The 23152-nt window shown below is 43.7% G+C and overlaps 1 protein-coding gene across 1 annotated transcript; it reads left to right on the plus strand.

Annotated features, from left to right (window-relative positions):
- Nucleotides 1-71: 71 nt before the first annotated feature.
- Nucleotides 72-20923, plus strand: LOC311123292 (calsyntenin-2; the record flags this gene model as incomplete). The annotated part of the gene is made up of 6 exons (XM_084197553.1): nucleotides 72-267; nucleotides 5729-5937; nucleotides 13256-13405; nucleotides 17690-17875; nucleotides 19562-19819; nucleotides 20802-20923. Coding segments are annotated over 6 exons (1121 nt in total), but the record flags the coding sequence as incomplete, so codon positions are not given.
- Nucleotides 20924-23152: the final 2229 nt, after the last annotated feature.

A 23152-nucleotide genomic window follows, 5' to 3' on the forward strand; every position in this document is an offset into this window, starting at 1 on the left:
ATATCTCTATTAATTCTCTCTCTACCCCTCATTTCCTCTCCACCTTCTCCTCCTCCTCATTTTCCTTGCAGGGGAGATCTGTGCATTTATGATCCACGGGCAGGAGGCCCCGTTCGAGGCGGTGGTCCTGAACAGGACGTCAGGGGAGGGGGTCCTGAGGGCCAAGGGCTCGGTGGACTGTGAGACCCAGAAGGAGTACACCTTCATCATCCAGGCCTACGACTGTGGGGCCGGGGCCAACGGGGCCAGCAGGAAGAAGTCACACAAGTAAGGAAGGAGTGTGTGTCGGGGAGGGGGGTTGGTGTGTGTTTCGGAGGGAGTGGGGATGTGTGTGTGTGTGTGTGTGTGTGTGTGTGTAGAATTAGGGTTAGGGTTATGTTAAGGGTTAGGATTAGGTTTAGGGAAAATATAATTTGAATGGGAATCAATTGTTTGGTCCCCACAAGGATAGTAAAACAAACGTGTGTGTGGCTGTATCTTTGTTTGTGTGAGATCGATTTTTGTAATAAAAAAAATCCATTATACAAGCAAACTGATATACACTGAGTATACAAAACATTAAGAACACCTGCTCTTTCCATGACATAGATTGACCAGGTGAATCCAGGTGAAAGCTATGATCCCTTATTGATGTCACTTGTTAAATCCATTTCAATCAGTGTAGATGAAGGGGGGAGACCGGTTAAAGAAGGATTATTTTTCAAATCAAATTTTATTTGTCACATGCGCCGAATTCAACATGTGTAGACCTTACAGTGAAATGCTTATTTACAAGCCCTAAACAACAGTGGAGTTTTAAGATAAATAACTGTTAAGTAAACAATAGATAAATAAAAAATGAAAGCAGTAAAATAACAGTAAAAATAACAGTAGCGAGGCTATATACAGGGGGTACCGGTACAGAGTCAATGTGCGGGGGCACCGGTTAGTCGAGGTAATTGCGGTAATATGTACATTTAGGTATAGTTACAGTGAATATGCATAGATAGTAAAAGGGGGGGTGGGGGTGGGGGTGGGGGGGACACAATGCAAATAGTCCGGGTAGCCATTTGATTACCTGTTCAGGAGTCTTATAGCTTCGGGGTAGAAGCTGTTAAGAAGCCTTTTGGACCTAAACTTGGCGCTCCGGTACCGCTTGCTGTGCGTCTATGACTAGGGTGGCTGGAGTCTTTGACAATTTTTAGGGCCTTCCTCTGACACCACCTGGTATAGAGGACCTGGGTGGCAGGAAACCTGGCCCCAGTGATGTACTGGGCCGTACACACTACCCTCTGTAGTGCCTTGCGGTCGGAGTCCAAGCAGTTGCCATACCAGGCAGTGATGCAACCAGTCAGGATGCTCTCAATGGTGCAGCTGTATAACTTTTTGAGGATCTGAGGACCCATGCCAAATCTTTTCAGTCTCCTGAGGGGGAATAGGCTTTGTCGTGCCTTCTTCACGACTGTCTTGGTGTGTTTGGACCATGATAGTTTGTTGGTGATGTGGACACCAAGGAACTTGAAGCTCTCAACCTGCTCCACTACAGCCCTGTCGATGAGAATGGGGGCGTACTCGGTCCTCTTCTTTTTCCTGTAGTCCACAATCATCTCCTTTGTCTTGATAACGTTGAGGAAGAGGTTGTTATCCTGGCACCACACGGCCAGGTCTCTGACCTCCTCCCTATAGGCTGTCTCATCGTTGACGGTGATCAGGCTTACTACCACTGTTAACTTAATGATTGTGTTAATGTCGTGCCTGGCCATGCAGTAACAGGGAGTACAGGAGGGGACTGAGCAAGCATCCCTGAGGGGCCCCCGTGTTGAGGATCAGCGTGGCAGATGTGTTGTTACCTACCCTTACAACCTGGGGGCGGCCCGTCAGGAAGTGTCCAGGATCCAGTTGCAGAGGGAGGTGTTTAGTCCCAGGGTCCTTAGTGATGAGCTTTGAGGAAACTATGGTGTTGAACGCTGAGCTGTAGTCAATGAATAGCATTCTCACGTAGGTGTTCCTTTTGTCCAGGTGGGAAAGGGCAGTGTGGAGTGCAATAGAGATTGCATCATCTGTGGATCTGTTGGGACGGTATGCAAATTGGTGTTGGTTTAGGGTTTCTGGGATAATGGTGTTGATGTGAGCCATGACCAGCCTTTCAAAGCACTTCATGGCTACAGACGTTAGTGCTACAGGTCTGTAGTCATTTAGGTAGGTTACCTTAGTGTTCTTGGGCACAGGAACTATGGTGGTCTGCTTGAAACATGTTGGTATTACAGACTCAGTCAGGGACAGGTTGAAAATGTCAGTGAAGACACTTGCAGGTTGGTCAGCGCATGCTCGGAGTACACGTCCTGGTAATCCGTCTGGCCCTGCGGCCTTGTGAATGTTGACCTGTATAAAGGTTTTACTCACATCGGCTACGGAGAGCGTGATCACACAGTCGTCCGGAACAGTTGATGCTCTCATGCATGCCTCAGTGTTGCTTGCCTCGAAGCGAGCATAGAAGTGATTTAGCTGGTAGGCTCGTCTCACTGGGCAGCTCGCGGCTGCTCTTCCCTTTGTAGTCTGTAATAGTTTGCAAGTCCTGCCACATCCGACGAGCGTCGGAGCCGGTGTAGTACGATTCAATCATAGTCCTGTATTGACGCTTTGCCTGTTTGATGGTTTGTCTGAGGGCATAGCGGGATTTCTTATAAGCGTCCAGGTTAGAGTTCCGCTCCTTGAAAGCGGCAGCTCTACCCTTTCGCTCAGTGTGGATGTTGCCTGTAATCCATGGCTTCTGGTTGGGGTATGTACGTACGGTCACTGTGGGGACGATGTCATCGATGCACTTATTGATGATGCCATTGGCTGATGTGGTGTACTCCTCAATGCCATCGGAAGAATCCCGGAACATATTCCAGTCTGTGCTAGCAAAACAGTCCTGTAGCTTAGCATCTGCGTCATCTGACCACTTCTTTATTGAACGATTCACTGGTGCTTCCTGCTTTAGTTTTTGCTTGTAAGCAGAAATCAGGAGGATAGAGTTATGGTCAGATTTGCCAAATGGAGGGCGTGGGAGAGCTTTGTACGTGTCTCTGTGTGTGGAGTAAAGGTGGTCTAGAGTTTTTTCCCCTCTGCTTGCACATTTAACATGCTGGTATAAATTGGGTAAAACAGATTTAAGTTTCCCTGTATTAAAGTCCCCGGCCACTAGGAGAGCCGCCTCTGGATGAGCGTTTTCCTGTTTGCTTATTGCCTTATACAGCTCATTGAGTGCAGTCTTAGTGCCATCATCGGTTTGTGGAGGTAAATAGACAGCTCAGAAAATATAGATTAAAACTCTCTTGGTAAATAGTGTGGTCTACAGTTTATCATGATATACTCTACCTCAGGCCAGCAAAACCTTGAGACCTTGAGAATATTAGATTTTGTGCACCAGCTGTTGTTTACAAATATACACAGACCGCCACCCCTTGTCTTTTTTATGTCCCGTTGGTAGTATATTCTTGATCGTAGCTCGCCTATTTTATTATCCAATGATTGTACGTTGGCTAATAGGACTGATGGAAGAGGCAAATTACTCACTCTCCGTCGGATCCTTACAAGGCACCCCGACCTACGTCCTACGTCCCAGATATCTGTCTCTTTCTCCTGCGAATGACGGGGTATGGGCCTTGTCGGGTGTCTCTAGTACGTCCTTAGCGTCCGACTTGAAGAAAAAACCTTTGTCCAGATTTTTAAGCCTTGAGACAATTGAGACATGGATTGTGTGCGTGTGCCATTCAGAGGGTGAATGCGCATTACAAAATATTTAAGTGCCTTTAAAGGGGGTATGTTTTAGGTGCCAGGCGCACTGGTTTGTGTCAAGAACTGCAACTCTGCTGGGTTTTTCACACTCAAAAGTTTCCCGTGTGTATCAAAAATGGTCCACCACCCATCCAGCCAACTTAACAAAACTGTGGGAAGCATTGGAGTCATCATGGGCCAGCATCCCTGTGGAACGCTTTCAACACCTTGTAGAGTCCATGCCCCGATGAATTGAGGCTGTTCTGAGGGCAAAAGGGGGGCTGGGTTGCAACTCAATATTAGGAAGTTGTTCATAATGTTTGGTATGCTCAGTGTAGCTCTACATGCCAAGCGTCCAGTAATAATCATAGACTGTGACTGAGCACATCCACTGTGCAATAGCAGCCCTCTGCAGTCCTAGTAACAGCTGAGACTTGCTCAATGGTCAGCTCTGGGGATGATTCTCATTAATGAGGGCCTGAAGGCTCCTTATGAGTCAGACAGTCATGGATAACAACAAATCAAGCCTTATAGCCCTGCTCTGATGAAGTGCTATTGAAGGCTGTGCTTTAGTGCACTGACTAAAGGCTGATACTGTCGCACAGAGAGAGAGATGGGCATGAGAGAGTGGGAGTGATTTCCCAGCTTGGTCATCTTTGATTAATGTCTCTGAGTGAAATAGGGCACCTGTCAATACTTGTGTGTGCATCCGTTTTACTTTCATCAAATTCGAATCAAAAATCTAATCAAAATCAAATTGTATTTGTCACAGGCGCCAAATACAACAGGTGTAGACTTTACAGTGAAATGCTTACAGGCCCTTTCACAACAATGCAGAGTTAAAAAGTAAGAAAATGAGCTAATAGTAACACAATAAATAACAATAGCGAGGCTATACAGTGCCTTCGGAAAGTATTCAGACCCCTTGATTTTTTCCACATTTAGGTTAAAGCCTTTTTTCAAAAATTGATTAAATTGTTGCTAAAATACGGATATATAACATTTACATAAGTATTCAGACCCTTTACTCAGTACTTTGTTGAAGCACCTTTAGCAGCGATTACAGCCTCGAGTATTCTTGGGTATGACGCTACAAGCTTGGCACACCTGTATTTGTGGAGTTTCTCCCATTCTTCTCGACAGATCCTCTCAAGCTCAGTCAGGTTGGATTGGGAGCGTCGCTCCACAGCTATTTTCAGGTCTTTCCAGCGTTGTTCGATCGGGTTAAAGTCAAAGCTCTGGCTGGGCCACTAAAGGACATTCAGAGACTTGTCCTGAAGCCACTCCTGCGTTGTCTTGGCTGTGTGCTTACGGTTGTTGTCCTGTTGGAAGGTGAACCTTCGCCCCAGTCTGAGATCCTGAGCGCTCTGGAGCAGGTTTTGATCAAGGATCTCTCTGTACTTTGCTCTGTTAATCTTTGCCGAGATCCTGACTAGTATCCCAGTCCCTGCCGCTGAAAAACATCCCCACATCATGATGCTGCCACCACCATGCTTCACCGTAGGGATGGTGCCAGGTTTCCTCCAGACCTGACGCTTGGCATTCAGGACAAAGAGTTCAATCTTGGTTTCATCAGACCAGAGAATATTTTTCTCATGGTCTGAGAGTCTTTAGGTGCCTTTTGACAAACTCCAAGAGGGCTGTCATGTGCCTTTTACTGAGGAGTGGCTTCCGTCTGGCCACTCTACCGTAAAGGCCTGATTGATGGAGTGCTGCAGAGATGGCTGTCCTTCTGGAAGGTTCTCCCATCTCCACAGAGGAACTCTAGAGCTCTATCAGAGTGATCATCGGGTTCTTGGTCACCTCCCTGACCAACGGTTTGAGGACATTAAGTATTTTGTCATCATTAGTACTTATTATTGGAAGAAAGAGCATCAAAAGTCTATGCCTCACTACCTTCCCCCACACTTTTTGCTCTCTCACTCTCTCCCCCCCTCCCTCTCTCCCCCCTCCCTCTCTCCCCCCTCCCTCTCTCCCCCCCTCTATCCAGGGCGGTGGTTCACATCCAGGTGGATGACGTGAATGAGTTCTCTCCTGTGTTCCGGGAGGCCGTGTACCACGCTGCAGTAACAGAGGAGAAGATCTACGACAGCATCCTGCAGGTAGAGGCCTGGGACCAGGACTGTTCCCCGCAGTACAGCCAGATCTGCAACTACGACATCGTCACCTCCGACACACCCTTCGCCATCGACCGCAATGGTCAGTGAACTCTAACCTCATCCCCTGACCTCAAAACCTGCAGGTCAAATGACACAAGCATAGGCTACTCTGACTGACCTTGCGTTAGGTCAAACTTTTGTACTTTTGCTCTCTCTACACATTGTTAATTCTGCTCTCAGAAAAAAAAACATAAATTCCTTCAACTTGGTTACACTTTACTTTCTATAACAGTAATGACACAAACTGTTCCTCAGGCCATCAAATTGGCTCGGCATAATTTGAATAGTCATTACCAGAAGTTCGTATCTAGATTGACTTACAGTCCATTCACAGTCAGTACATGTGGCCCATGCGGGAATTGAACCCAAAAATGTGATTTGCTGTTGCCAGAATCTTCTCCAACCAACTGAACTTAGTTAATTATATTCATAGCACATATCTCACACCATTTGTCAGCGTGCTTCCCCATTCATCTTCTGATCACAGTGCAGTGTTATACAGAGTGATATGAAACTGGATCCAGCTCTGTGTGATCAGTGGGAACACAAGGACGAGTGGAGCCCGCTTATCAGACAGGCCAAAATGTTTCTCTGTCACGTCCTCCCTTTCTCTCTTCCTCACTTTCTCTCTCTTTCTCTCTCCTTCCCTGCTTCCCTTCCTTCCTTTCTCTCTCTCTCTCTCTCTCTCTCTCTCTCTCTCTCTCTCTCTCTCTCTCTCTCTCTCTCTCTCTCTCTCTCTCTCTCTCTCTCTCTCTCTCTCTCTCTCTCCTCTCTCTTTCCCTCCCTCTCTCTCTCTTCTTTTCTTCCTCCCTGTCTGGTGACTCTGATTTCCTCTGGCACGGCCCAGGCCCCTCTGTGACTTTTATAGCTCCTGTCCGCCATTCCAGCTTCGCGGCTGGCAGTCGCCTCGCCTCCTATAGCCCTCCCACTGTCTGCAGTGCGACTAGCGCTCGTGGTGCTCAATTAGAACTGAGCGGAGTGATGCATTGGGGCCGCCAGTGTGTTTTGTACTGAGGGGGCTTCTGGCTCCATCATTAACCGTGGATCATAGGCCTGAGTGAGTTATTAAATAAAACAGGCCCGCCAGCCCTCTGCAACTCAGGGAGAAAGATGGAGGGAGTGAGGAAAGGAGAGAGGATGTGTGAGAGAGAAGTACAGAGAGGGAGAGGCCAGAAGAAAGAATCAACAGAGAAAAGAAGAGAGACAGGGAAGTAGAATCAGTAATAAGGAGGAGAAACAGCGACACAGATAGAGATACGGTAGTTCCAGCTCATTCAGAGTTGAAGGTTGTCTGAATTTTGCCTGAATGTTTCTTCTCTCCCTCATCGATCCTGAACAACTGATTGAGGTTTTATACTGAGACAGGCAGTGAAGACGTACACTACCGTTCAAAAGTTTGGGGTCACTTAGAAATGTCATTGTTTTTGTGAAAGAAAATAAATAAAATTGTCCATTAAAATAACATCAAATTGATCAGAAATACAGTGTAGACATAGTTAATGTTTTAAATGGCTATTGTAGCTGGAAACTGTTGATTTTTTTATGGAATATCTACATACAGTGGGGGAAAAAGTATTTAGTCAGCCACCAATTGTTCAAGTTCTCCCACTTAAAAAGATGAGAGAGGCCTGTAATTTTCATCATAGGTACACATCAACTATGACAGACAAATTGAGAGAGAAAAAATCCAGAAAATCACATTGTAGGATTTTTAATGAATTTATTTGCAAATTATGGTGGAAAATAAGTATTTGGTCACCTACAAACAAGCAAGATTTCTGGCTCTCACAGACCTGCAACTTCTTCTTTAAGAGGCTCCTCTGTCCTCCACTCGTTACCTGTATTAATGGCACCTGTTTGAACTTGTTATCAGTATAAAAGACACCTGTCCACAACCTCAAACAGTCACACTCCAAACTCCACTATGGCCAAGACCAAAGAGCTGTCAAAGGACACCAGAAACAAAATTGTAGACCTGCACCAGGCTGGGAAGACTGAATCTGCAATAGGTAAGCAGCTTGGTTTGAAGAAATCAACTGTGGGAGCAATTATTAGGAAATGGAAGACATACAAGACCACTGATAATCTCCCTCGATCTGGGGCTCCACGCAAGATCTCACCCCGTGGGGTCAAAATGATCACAAGAACGGTGAGCAAAAATCCCAGAACCACACGGGGGGTCCTAGTGAATGACCTGCAGAGACCTGGGACCAAAGTAACAAAGCCTACCATCAGTAACACACTATGCCGCCAGGGACTCAAATCCTGCAGTGCCAGACGTGTCCCCCTGCTTAAGCCAGTACATGTCCAGGCCCGTCTGAAGTTTGCTAGAGTGCATTTGGATGATCCAGAAGAGGATTGGGAGAATGTCATATGGTCAGATGAAACCAAAATATAACTTTTTGGTAAAACCTCAACTCGTCGTGTTTGGAGGACAAAGAATGCTGAGTTGCATCCAAAGAACACCATACCTACTGTGAAGCATGGGGGTAGAAACATCATGCTTTGGGGCTGTTTTTCTGCAAAGGGACCAGGACGACTGATCCGTGTAAAGGAAAGAATGAATGGGGCCATGTATCGTGAGATTTTGAGTGAAAACCTCCTTCCATCAGCAAGGGCATTGAAGATGAAACGTGGCTGGGTCTTTCAGCATGACAATGATCCCAAACACACCGCCCGGGCAACGAAGGAGTGGCTTCGTAAGAATCATTTCAAGGTCCTGGAGTGGCCTAGCCAGTCTCCAGATCTCAACCCCATAGAAAATCTTTGGAGGGAGTTGAAAGTCTGTGTTGCCCAGCGACAGCCCCAAAACATCACTGCTCTAGAGGAGATCTGCATGGAGGAATGGGCCAAAATACCAGCAACAGTGTGTGAAAACCTTGTGAAGACTTACAGAAAACGTTTGACCTGTGTCATTGCCAACAAAGGGTATATAACAAAATATTGAGAAACTTTTGTTATTGACCAAATACTTATTTTCCACCATAATTAGCAAATAAATTCATAAAAAATCCTACAATGTGATTTTCTGGAGAAAAAAAATCTCATTTTGTCTGTCATAGTTGACGTGTACCTATGATAAAAATTACAGGCCTCTCTCATCTTTTTAAGTGGGAGAACTTGCACAATTGGTGGCTGACTAAATACTTTTTTCCCCCCACTGTAGGTGTACAGAGGACAATATCAGCAACCATCAGTCCTGTGTTCCAATGTCATGTTGCGTTTGCTAATCCAAGTATATCATTTTAAAAGGCTAATTGAACAAGAATAGACTAACGAGTTTCAGAAGAAAGTTATTTTTTTCTGGTCATTTTGAGCCTTTAATCGAACCCACAATTGCTGATGCTCCAGATACGCAACTAGTCTCAAGAAGGCCAGTTTTATTGCTTCTTTAATCAGCACAACAGTTTTCAGCTGTGCTAACATAATTGCAAAAGGGTTTTCTAATGATAAATTAGCATTTTAAAATGATAAACTTGGATTAGCAAACACAACGTGCTATTGGAACACATGACTGATGGTTGCTGATAATGGGCCTCTGTACGCCTATGTAGATATTCCATTAAAAATCAGCCGTTTCCAGCTACAATAGCCATTTACAACATTAACAATGTCTACACTGTATTTCTGATCAATTTGATGTTATACTAAATGGACCAAAAAATTGTCTAATGGAACAAGAAAATGTCTAAGTGACCCCAAACTTTTGAACTGTAGTGTATATTTAAAGATAATGAATACATTTAAAATAATTAATACGAAAGTCAAGAGTTGGCTATAACATGAGTACAAACAAAGTGAGTGTGTGAATATGTGTGTAAGTGTTTGTGTGTGTGTATTATGGTGTGTATTATAATTTCCCATCATAAGAATGTATCCCCATTCCCCAATCAAATACCTTCATCGATACAAAAAACTAAACAAAAAAATCTGTATTTTTTTCTCCAATCTGGCAACCCTCAGAAAATTGGACATAGCCTTGTATAAAATGCATTATGAAAGAATAATAATAATAATAATAATATGCCATTTAGCAGACGCTTTTATCCAAAGCGACTTACAGTCATGTGCGCATACATTTTTACGTATGGGTGTCCCGGGGATCGAACCCACTACCCTGGCGTTACAAGCGCCATGCTCTACCAATTGAGCTACAGAGGACCACCAAAGAAATGGTGTAATGTAGTCGAAAAAGTGGAGCTTTGTATTAAATGCATTATAAAGAAAATTGTGTAATGTAGGCTCAACGAAATATGAAATGCGTTATGAAGAAAACTGTGTAGGCCTACTGTTGCCTACACAAAAAAAAAGGGCCTTTCTGACTTTCTGACTACAAGTATCCCAAAGTATTAATTGAAAACAAGCATAGAAAACAGTATTGGAATTAATACAACATTTAAAAACGTAAGGCTACTACTATATTATAATTATTTTGGTGACAACCTGGTGGATTAACAATATTTGCTTGTTAACAGTTTTTTTTTTTTATATAAATAAATGTGGGACACAAAAAAAAGGCAGTGTCGAAAACCATTGCCCATCATGCATTGCTCTAATAACTTTCAAAAGATTGTTCCGAAGTTTACCCCCCAAAAATGTATTTTCCAATGAATGAAGTTGCACAAAAATGTGTGTCTTTTCACACAATTCAAAGACAAACAATGCCACCCCTCAGAGCCTGTTTCCTCTCTAGGTTTTCCTAGGGAGTTTTTCATAGCCACTGTGCTTCTACATCTGCATTGCTTGCTCTTGGCATTTTAGACTGGGTTTCTGTATAAGTTCTTTGTGACAACTGCTGATGTAAAAAGGGCTTTATAAATACATTTGATTGATTGAGCTCTCTTCACTCCCTTAAGGTCTCATTTAGGGTAGAATCCACACAACTCAGATTTTTTGCCTAACTCATGCATTGTAGTCAATGGGAGATTCCCGCAAAAAAATAGTAATGCCTGCACATCTTAAATTAGGGTTAAGCTCATAGAGACCAGTGTAACCACCACAGCCATTGCAGTCTTCATCAAAACCCTTAGCACTTTGATTGCTTGTATGGAACTACATCTGAATAAAGGCATCGCTTTGATTTACTGCATGGCATTAATCTCCACAATCAGCACTAACAACGTACCACTCCACTAACTCTCCGACCCAGATTCACACAAGGAAGTGAGAGACTGAGATATCCTCCTTTTTGAGGGTACATCATGTTCATAGGGTCCATCTGGGAGTGGAGCTGTCCAGGTTTGAGGGCTCACACTGCTCCTGACCTCCTCTCCTCTCCTTGACAGCTGCAGAGCTGCCTCCAGGGCAAGATTCATTAATAAATGCCAACCTGCATCAGCATCAGGAGCATAGAGATACAACTATAGAAAGGCTGATGTCATAGGACCTCAAACCATAATTCCTCTCTAGTGCTCTATCTCTATGATCCAGACACTGACATACTCTCAGACAACCAAACTGGCTGTAGAGGTTACCAGCTAGTTGAGCAAAATAGCCTCCGTTTAGGGAAGGTGGGAAAACAAAAGCTAACGAACTTACATTTGAAGTCGGAAGTTCACATACACTTAGGTTGGAGTCATTAAAATTGGTGTTTCAACCACTCCACACATTTCTTGTTAACAAACTATAGTTAGGACATCTACTTTGTGCATGACACAAGTAATTTTTTCCAACAATTGTTTACAGACAGATTATTTCACTTATAATTCACTGTATCACAATTCCAGTGGGTCAGAAGTTTACATACACTAAGTTGACTGTGCCTTTAAACAGTTTGGAAAATTATAGAAAATGATGTCATGGCTTTAGAAGCTTCTGATAGGCTAATTGACATCATTTGAGTCAATTGGAGGTGTACCTGTGGATATATTTCAAGGCCTACCTTCAAACGTAGTGCCTCTTTGCTTGACATCATGGGAAAATCAAAAGAAATCAGCCAAGACCTCAGAAAAGAAATTGTAGACCTCCACAAGTCTGGTTCATCCTTGGGAGCAATTTACAAACGCCTGAAGGAACCACGTTCATCTGTACAAACAATAGTACGCAAGTATAAACTCCATGGGACCACGCAGCCGTCATACCGCTCAGGAAGGAGACGCGTTCTGTCTCCTAGAGATGAACGTACTTTGGTGCGAAAAGTGCAAATCAATCCCAGAACAACAGCAAAGGACCTTGTGAAGATGCTGGAGGAAACAGGAACAAAAGTATCTATAGCCACAGTAAAACAAGTCCTATATCGACATAACCTGAAAGGCCGCTCAGCAAGGAAGAAGCCACTGCTCCAAAACCGGCATAAAAAAGCCAGACTACGGTTTGCAACTGCACATGGGGACAAAGATTGTACTTTTTGGAGAAATGTCCTCTGGTCTGATGAAACAAAAATAAAACTGTTTGGCCATAATGACCATTGTTATGTTTGGAGGAAAAAGGGGAAGCTTGCAAGCCGAAGAACACCATCCCAACCGTGAAGCACGGGGGTGACAGCATCATGCTGTGGGGGTGCTTTGCTGCAGGAGGGACTGGTGCACTTCACAAAATATATGGCATCATGAGGAAGGACAATTATGTGGATATATTGAAGAAACATCTCAAGACATCAGTCAGGAAGTTAAAGCTTGGTCGCAAATGGGTCTTCCAAATGGACAATGACCCCAAGCGTACTTCCAAAGTTGTAGCAAAATGGCTTAAGGACAACAAAGGCAAGGTATTGGAGTGGACATCACAAAGCCCTGACCTCAATCCTATAGAACATTTGTTGGCAGAAAAGGCGTGTGCGAGCAAGGAGGCCTACAAACCTGACTCAGTTACACCAGCTCTGTCAGGAGGAATGGGCCAAAATTCACCCAACTTATTGTGGGAAGCATGTGGAAGGCTACCCAAAAACTTTTGACCCAAGTTAAACAATTTAAAGGCAATGCTACCAAATACTAATTGAGTGTATGTAAACTTCTGACCCACTGGGAATGTGATGAAAGAAATAAAAGCTGAAATAAATCATTCTCTCTACTATTATACTGAAATTGTACATTCTTAAAATAAAGTGGTGATCCTAACTGACCTAAGACAGGGATTTTATACTAGGATTAAATGTCAGGAATTGTGAAAAACTGAGTTTAAATGTATTTGGCTAAGGTGTATGTAAACTTCCGACTTCAACTGTAGATGTTAGAGTGTGATGAGGATATTAATTTGGATAGGAGAGGAACTCAGTGAAATCGATGAACAATACATGAACTAAATCTATTTACAGACAATGGCAGTGAGTTGAATTGTCTTGAGTGCATCCCTCACGGTTGTGATGGTTCATATTTTTATGTTAGTATTTTTTTAAAATCTTCATTTCTCCTCTCCCTCATTAGGTAACATCAGAAACACGGAGCGTCTGAGCTATGACAAGCAGCTGCGCTACAAGATCATGGTGACCGCCTTCGACTGCGGCCAGAAGAGGGCGACGGAGAGTGTGGCGGTGCACATCGACGTCAAGCCCGTCTGTAAACCTGGCTGGCAAGGTCAGTGACATCAAAAAGGAAGACTGTCTGTTCACACTGCATAGATCTAAGTTGCAGATCCCAAAAGTTACTAAAAGGTTGCTAATCATTCAATAAGTCGTTTGGGTGCCCCGAAGTTAGAGGCTACCACACTGTAGCTGGTGAAGAGCAGCAGAAATCAATTCACTCCTCACAAAATGGCCGCCAACATGACTCAGAGTACTTGGTTGCAGCACTATCAGTGTCTCTGCGTTCTCCTTGCACTGTTATTTTCTCCCTCTGCACCCCAGTAGTGTTCTAAGAGAAAGAGAAGCTCTCATCTTCCCTGTTGAGGCTTATAGCTACACTCTCACACTCCTTGCTCTGGATCTTACAGTCCTCCTCGATTCTGTTTACCCGAGCAATCCAGGTCAAGGGCCCCTGTGGAGAAGGGAAGAGGGGAATACAGCATATCCCGTTTTAGAATAAAGCCCCAAGAGGGAAGAAAACATTGTTTAAGGAAACCCGGTGGAACTTGACTGGATCTTGTCTCAAACTACTGTAGCATTCACACAGTTAAGGCCTTCACAAGTGGACAGGGTCCCCCACTGCTTCATTAGGCCACGTCATGAAAAGAAAGGCTGGGGAGACACCTTCATCTAATTAGAAGAAATCCCTCCTTTCCTTAAAGGTCGAACCCGCCTTTGTTATTGTTTTGGTTTTGTTGATGAAATGAAGGTGAGGAGCGTCGGGCAGTGTGGTAAATATATTTTTTTAAACGGTACATATTGTGCTGTTCTGTCACGCGTGCACTGATATCCGAGGGGGGGGGGGGGGGGGGGGGGGGGGGAATGGTTAGTTGTTTGCAGTTTGTTGTTGTAATATCCCAAAAGGACGTGGCAGTTTCACCAATTTAAGGATTTTACCTTTAAAGACAGTGTGTGATTGCTCTTGCTGGAAATGTAGCTTGAAATGGTGCCAGGGTTTTTCCATTACCTGAATGGAGGCTTACGCAGTAGTGGGGGGTACCTTGATACTAAAGGGCAACTCTCCATGAGACACTCACTGTAAATGTCACCCTCAAATAGAGCTATATCTAATAGTCCTCAAAGTCATGGCAACAGACGGTACAAACTGCTGCGAAGTACAGTAAAGTGTGGCATTCCCACAATCTCTTTGTTTTAAAAGAGTCATTGGTCCTGCCCTTCAGACCAATAAGAAATATGAACACGTTATACTCACAAAAAGCTCATAAATGTTACATAATGGGCCGTAATGTGTAATAATTCCAGCCATAATCCAACATAGGCTAGTAGCCATGAACCTTGGCATATATAATCATAAATATAAGATGTAATGAGGCATTAACATATTATGCCCATGATTTACATGGCTATATACTTCATAAAGTCATTTATTTGACCTTGTAACCGGATAATGAAATGTGTTGGAGTATGATTTGTGTCATTGAACAGAAAAGCCTTGTGTAATTGAATAGAAAGTCTATTGAAATCATAGCTCTATTTGAAATCGTGCATGCAAGATTTCAATGGTCTTCAAGACAACGCTAACACAGTATATTTTCATTACCAGGATAGATAGATGGATAGATAGATAGATAGATCAAATCAAATCAAATGTTATTTGCCACATGCGACGAATATAACAGGTGTAGACCTTACAGTGAAATGCTTACTTACAAGCCCTTAACCAACAATGGAGTTTTAAGATTAAAAAAAAAAAAAAAAGTTAAAAATAACAAATAATTAAAGAGCAGCAGTAAAATAAAAGAACAGTAGGGAGGCTATATACAGGGGGGTACCGGTGCAGAGTCAGTGTACGGGGGCACCGGTTAGTTGAGGTAATATGTACATGTAGGTAGAGTTAAAGTGACTATGCATAGATAATAAACAGAGTAGCAGCAGCGTAAAAGAGGCGGTGGGGTGGGGGGGGGCAATGCAAATAGTCCGGGTAGCCATGATTAGCTGTTCAGGAGTCTTATGGCTTGGGGGTAGAAGCTGTTAAGAAGCCTTTTAGACCTAGACTTGGCGCTACGGTACCGCTTGCCGTGCGGTAGCAGAGAGAACAGTCTATGACTAGGGTGGCTGGAGTCTTTGACAATTTTGAGGGCCTTCTTCTGACATGGCCTGGTATAGAGGTCCTGGATAACAGGAAGATTGGCCCCAGTGATGTACTGGGCCGTACACACTACCCTCTGTAGTGCCTTGCGATCGGAGGCCGAGCAGTTGCCATACCAGGCGGTGATGCAACCAGTCAGGATGCTCTCGATGGTGCAGCTGTAGAACTTTTTGAGGATCTGAGGACCAATGCCAAATCTTTTCAGTCTCCTGAGGGGGAATAGGCTATAATAGATAGATAGATAGATAGATAGATAGATAGATAGATAGATAGATAGATACATACATAGATAGATAGATAGATAGATATTGTCCTCCCAAAGAGGAAACTATACTGAACAAAAATATAAACGGAACATGTAAAGTGTTGGTCACATCTTTCATGAGCTGAAATAAAAGATCCCAGACATTTTCCCTATGCACAAAAAGCTTATTTCTTCCTGTTACATTCCTGTTAGTGAGCATTTCTCCTTTGCCAAGATAATTCATCCACCTGACAGGTGGGGCCTATCAAGAAGCTGATTAAACAGCATGATCATTACACAGGTGCACCCTGTGCTGGGGACAATAAAAGGCCACTCTAAAATGTGCAGTTTTGTCACACAACACAATGCCACAATTGTCTGAAGTTTTAAGGGAGCGTGCAATTGGCATGCTGACTGCATGTTCATTTCTCTACCATACATCGCCTAAAATGTCATCCGGCCTCACAACCGCAGACCACACCAGCCCAGGACCTCCACATCTGGTTTCTTCACCTGTGGGATCGTCTGAGGAGTGGGGTGGTGCTGTGGAGTATTTCTGTCTGTAATAAAGCCCTTTTGTGGGAAAAAATGTATTCTGATTGGCTGGGCCTGGCTCCCCAGTGGGTGGGCCTATGCCCTCCCAGGCCCACCCATGGCTGCTTCCATTGCCCAGTCATGTGAAATCCATAAATGAATGCCTAATTAATTTATTTCAATTGACTGATTTCCTTCTATGAACTGTAACTTGAAATTGTTGCATGTTGCGTTTATATTTTTGTTCAGTATACCACATGAGTATAACTCTTAATTAAATAGAGCAATTCCTGTACCTTTTCTGTGCAAGCCTTCTAACAACATCCTCTCTCTGTCTGCGTCTCCCTGGTCATGTCATTTCTCTCTCTGAGTGTTTGGCCTTGAATATATCATGGAACAGACTCGACAGCTGTCAACTGCCCGCTCCACACACAGCAATAAAATGGCTATAACTGCTGCTTAGACTATAAAGAAGGCCTGGTGCGGCCCACGGATACATATGGAGGGTAATCGAAATGTAAAATGGGTGACAAAGATGACAGACGAAGTCAAGGGGAGGTGAGGCCTTCCTGCACTGGAGCTGTCATGTTCCTTGAGCATGTAATTCGCATCTGGCGTTCTCCGTCTTCCGCCATCTCTCTCGTTCTTTCTCTCTTACTACATCTACCTTTCTCTCTCTTTCCCTTTTTCTCTCTCTCTCTATCTCTCTGGTCATATGCCACCTATCATGGCTGATCCTTCCAGCCACCCATCCCATTTTTGCGTTTTCATGCCATTACCTGGCAATCTGGCATATCACTTTGGTCTGGTAGAGAACCATCAACATCCCTCTAGACTTCTTCTGACGATTGCCTCAGCACTTCAAGCGTCTTATATCGTAGCCTCCTGTGTCAGAACCTCACTTCTCCCTAAGCTTATTGGTGTGTGAAGTCACCTGTCACCGTTCAGCTTTAGTGAGGAGTGCTCCGTGATGCCTTCAATTCAGAGGCTTGCTCTGGTATTCAGTGGAACCCTTTTCCAGCACAGAGCATTGGCTCTGTGCTGGAGCTAGCCTGGCAATCGTAGCGCCAGTGAAAGATAGGACAAAATATGCTGAGCTAAAAACAGGCTAAGGGTCTAACCTTCACCCAAAGTGAATACCAAACATGCAAGTGGTGACTAATACAACAGTGGGAGAGCCTGGCCAGTGGCTGAATGCATTTATCGTTTCTAGATGATTTAGTTCTGTTTTAGAAGTAATAAAATGTTTTATTTAGAAATGTTTGTGTCTACAGTAGCACAATGATGATAAAATAGTTCAGTACAGTGTTGCCCTAACAAGCCACTTTTGGCATATGAATTAATAAGCATTTGTAAAAATACATTTTCTATTGGGAATAATAAACTATATACTTCTCTCATTCTCCCAGGCTGGAACAAACGAGTGGACTATGAGCCCGGAACAGGAAGCAAGCAACTGTTTCCCAAGATGCACCTTGAGACTTGTGACGGCCCGCTGTCGGCGGTGAGAGCCATGGTGGAGCTGCAGACCAGCCACATCGGGAAGGGCTGCGACCGGGAGACCTACTCCGAGAAGTCCCTACAGAAACTCTGTGGTAAGCCACAAGGAAAGAGAGAAATTAAAATAATAAAATGTTCTAATAACATTTCATCCTGTGTGCAGTTGCACATTATGTAATGTGTTAATTACACTTATGACAAGTCATAGAGACAAGTGGGTGTGCTTTTTCTGTCTTACTCAACTCATTAATGGTTTCCAATTACTGTAACTACTCTAATTTCAATTTTTTTGTCACGTTGAGTCACACCAATGTCTAACAGTCAAATTATAAACTAGTAGTTATTTAATTGTAGTTTGTAAGTCTACAGGTAGGTGGCAGGTAGCCTAGCGGTTAAGAGTGTTGAGCCAGTAACTGAAAGGTTGCTGGTTCGAATCCCTGAGCTGGAAAATCTGTCTGTGCCTTTGAGCAAGGCACTTAACCCTAAGAGCATCTGCTAAATTAAATGTCTATATTTGATCAACCTTATGAATCATTGTTATTAATAATTCTGGGGAGAAATCTGCTCAAGTGAACATTTTCATTGTGAAGAGTTGAAAATGTGAACGGTCTCAGATTTTTTTATGTATTTCTTTCTTGGATTTATTTTCCTGTTGTGAAAAACTGAAGCGTGATATGGTTGGCTAAAAAATTATATGCATCAAAAACAGTTTATTGTTCGACTCAAACCTAAGTCTTTATGTGTTTAAGTAATGGCTACACACGCATACTTGATATGCTCATTTAGATGCAGAAGTATTTCCCAACTTCTTTAGTATGCAAAGTTTGCAAGCCAGGAGCTTTTCCAAAGCTCCATAATCGTATCTAATATGCAATAAAACAAATTGTAATAGTTTTTTTTCCCCGAGCAACATTGACTTCTGTGAGAGTACAAATATCGGTACACATAAATAGAGAGCACACAGAGATTGCTCAAGAGGGCCGCCATATAATTTTTTAGAGCCACTAAAGATAATTGAATTAGGTCAACAACATCCTACCATTCAATTTGAAAAATGTGTTAAAAAGAATCTGTCTAAAAAATAAGTACTTACTTTATTTCCTAAGCAGAGAAAGGTTGGAAGTTTGATGTATTCATAGCTTTCATGGCCAGATGTGGGCTGGTCAATACTAAACTAAGATGAATAGAAGACAGGGGTCACAGATTTGACAAGGCCTTCTGAAAACTGTGCAGAGTGAGAGTATGAGACTGAATCTCATCAACTTCTCTCTCCTCATGATCACAGTGAAAGTCCTGACACAGTTTAAAGAGGCCTGGGTGTGGATTTATGCTGCCATATCGATTGACAGGCATGAATGTTGCATAGTTTAAAAGAGCTGGCCTGTTTCTTCGAAGGGGTGGGCGGGGTGGGAATTTGGGGGAGAGAACCAAGTGTCTTAACATACAGGGTCATTCATCACTTGTTAGATTCATACTGTCACCTCTTGTGTGACATAGAGAGGGTGACGCTGTGGTGAGAAGAAACATATGTAAAATACCTTTTCCAACGAAGACTGTTCAGTTCTGCAACAATTCAGCATCTTATCTCTGTACTGTTACATTCTAAGCCCACATAATTATCCCCATGACAACACCCTGCATAGACATCGTGAGATTAGAGATTTTTAGATAACATCCAACTCAAATGTTACATGTATCAGTCTCCTTTTAACCTTGTGCCACTTTTTGTGTGTCAAAATGTCACGCACTGAGTATGTTCTCATCTTTAATTGGTCCTCCAGGTGCAGCGTCCGGCAGCACAGACCTCCTCCCCGCCCCCAGCGCTTCCACCAATTGGACGGCCTCGCTGCTGACAGACAATGGGCGGGATAGCGACCTCATCTTCCGCTTCGATGGACGGCAGGCATCCAACGTGCCGGAGCAGGTGGTTCCACAGAACCTGACTGACCAGTTCACCATTGCCACGTGGATGAAGCACGGGCCTAGCCCCGGTCTGAGGGCTGAGAAGGAGACCTTGCTCTGCAACTCCGACAAGACCGGTGAGACCAGGAAGGGGTTCATTTGGGGAAGTCATAATTTTATGGTGGTGAGGTGGTGGAACTGTTGCCCAAATTGAGGCTATTTATCTTCTGTCACAAGATTTAAGAGAGAATCAATGCAATAGCCACTTTTAGGGCTACCATTTATTGTTCCAGGTAAGCTGTAAGACAGGAGCAAATTGCGTCCAATGTGAAGACAGTTGGCGCCCAACTTGGGACGTAGGAACATTTTGTGCCCAATCTGGAGTGGAGGTGGCGTAGCCGTGTAGATGCAGAGGTTGTTTTGTCATCTGTCGACCACTTCTAGTTTCAGAGTTAGACTAAGTGGAGCTGTGAGGGTGTGACTGGAGACAGGCAGCCTGACAGGCTCTTATTGATTCCATCGACCTCTCCACTCACACTGAGCGAAAAGGAGAGTCCATCAATATGCACTGCCAAAACAGCCCTGTGTGTAACCCAAGCGGCTCCAAGGAAAAGCACAGAAGGGGGGTTATGATGAAAAGTGTTGCCATGAGAGGAAAGCCGTGAAGTCACACACCTCATTAGCGTCCCACAGGGCCTTTCACAATGTCACAATGGCACAGGGAGCATGGGACATTTATCGAGCTGCCTCGTGAAGTGGCAGGGTTTAATTCAAAGTGGCACACGTCAATAGCATTTACAGGACATATTGCACCAATAAGCTCCTTTGCCCATAATGACAGATATAATTTCAGATAGAGTACCACTTTAGCATTTGTAAAATATCATTTATTTTCACTCTTAACTGTGGAATATAGTTTTTTTTGTCAGATAAGGTATAATACTTATATATTTTTATGCAGTAGACTGTCTAGAATGTCTATGTTTTTCTGTGAAGTAGAATAGAGAATATCTCTATTCTGTTCTGGCCAGAAAATGTAGTTAATATAACTCAAACGTTTATGAATGTTCTAAGCCTGTAATTGCCCGTTTTCTGTAATGTATCCATATCCTTCTACAGAAATGAACCGGCACCACTACTCCCTGTACGTCCACAACTGCCGTCTGGTGTTCCTGCTCAGGAGAGACTTCACCCAGGTTGACAATTTCCGCCCTGCAGAGTTCCACTGGAAACTGGAGCAGGTGAGCTGACCTATGACCTCTGACTTTTGACCGAGGAGAACAGGAGTAAGTCATGATGATGGGAACCTCCACTGTTCCATTGTCTATACTTGCATACATCAAAGGTGAAATAAATAAATAAAATACCACTTAGAATCAGGGCCGGCGCCAGAACAAAACGGTTGGAGGGCAATTTAATTTTGATGTTTTTTTCACTGGACCTTCTATGTGGATATATGTAAAAAAAATATATATGCGATACCAGTCAAAAGTTTGGACGCACCTACTCATTCAAGGGTTTTTCTTTATTTTTACCATTTTCTACATTGTAGAATAATAGTGAAGACATCAAAACTATGAAATAACACATAAGGAATCATGTAGTAACCAAAAAAGTGTTAAACAAATCAAAATATATTTTATATTTGAGATTCTTCAAAGTAGCCACCCTTTGCCTTGATGACAGCTTTGCACACTCTTGGCATTCTCTCAACCAGCATCATGAGGTAGTCACCTGGAATGCATTTCAATTAACAGGTGTGCCTTGTTAATTTGTGGAATTTCTTTCCTTCTTAATATGTTTGAGCCAATCAGTTGTGTTGTGACAAGGTAGGGGTGGTATACAGAAGATAGCCCTATTTGGTAAAAGACCAAGTCCATATTATGGAAAGAACAGCTCAAATAAACAAAGAGAAATGACAGTCCATCATTACTTTAAGACATGAAGGTCAGTAAATCCTGAAAATTTGAAGAACTTTGAAAGTTTCTTCAAGTGCAGTCGCAAAAACCATCAAGCGCTATAATGAAACTGGCTCTCATGAGGAACGCCACAGGAAAGGAAGACCCAGAGTTACCTCTGCTGCAGAAGATAAGTTCATTAGAGTTAACTGTACCTCAGATTGCAGCCCAAATAAATACTTCACAGAGTTCAAGTAACAGACACATTTCAACATCAACTGTTCAGAGGAGACTGTGTGAGTCAGGCTTTCATGGTCGAATTGCTGCAAAGAAACCACTACTAAAGGACACCAATAAGAAGAAGAGACTTGCTTGGGCCAAGAAACACGAGCAATGGACATTAGACCGGTGGAAATCTGTCCTTTGGTCTGATGAGTCCAAATTGGAGATGTTTGGTTCCAACCGCTGTGTCTTTGTGACAATATACACTGCTCAAAACAATAAAGGGAACACTTAAACAACACAATGTAACTCCAAGTCAATCACACTTCTGTGAAATCAAACTGTCCACTTAGGAAGCAACACTGATTGACAATACATTTCACAGGCTGTTGTGCAAATGGAATAGACAACAGGTGGAAATTATAGGCAATTAGCAAGACACCCCCAATAAAGGACTGGTTTTGCAGGTGGTGACCACAAACCACTTCTCAGTTCCTATGCTTCCTGGCTGATGTTTTGGTCACTTTTGAATGCTGGCGGTGCTTTCACTCTAGTAGTAGCATGAGACAGAGTCTACAACCCACACAAGTGGCTCAGGTAGTGCAGCTCATCCAGGATGGCACATCAATGCGAGCTGTGGCAAGAAGGTTTGCTGTGTCTGTCAGCGTAGTGTCCAGAGCATGGAGGCGCTACCAGGAGACAGGCCAGTACATCAGGAGACGTGGAGGAGGCCGTAGGAGGGCAACAACCCAGCAGCAGGACCACTACCTCCGCCTTTGTGCAAGGAGGAGCAGGAGGAGCACTGCCAGAGCCCTGCAAAATGACCTCCAGCAGGCCACAAATGTGCATGTGTCTGCTCAAACGGTCAGAAACAGACTCCATGAGGGTGGTATGAGGGCCCGACGTCCACAGGTGGGGGTTGTGCTTACAGACCAACACCGTGCAGGACGTTTGGCATTTACCAGAGAACACCAAGATTGGCAAATTCGCCACTGGCCATCTGTGCTCTTCACAGATGAAAGCAGGTTCACACTGATCACATGTGACAGAGTCTGGAGACGCTGTGGAGAACGTTCTGCTGCCTGCAACATCCTCCAGCATGACCGGTTTGGCGGTGGGTCAGTCATGGTGTGGGGTGGCATTTCTTTGGGGGGCCGCACAGCCCTCCATGTGCTCACCAGAGGTAGCCTGACTGCCATTAGGTACCGAGATGAGATCCTCAGACCCCTTGTGAGACCATATGCTGGTGCGGTTGGCCCTGGGTTCCTCCTAATGCAAGACAATGCTAGATCTCATGTGGCTGGAGTGTGTCAGCAGTTCCTGCAAGAGGAAGGCATTGATGCTATGGAC

This window comes from Coregonus lavaretus, assembly GCF_964263955.1.
Source record: "Coregonus lavaretus genome assembly, contig: HAP1_SCAFFOLD_1421, whole genome shotgun sequence".
Taxonomy (NCBI): domain Eukaryota; kingdom Metazoa; phylum Chordata; class Actinopteri; order Salmoniformes; family Salmonidae; genus Coregonus; species Coregonus lavaretus.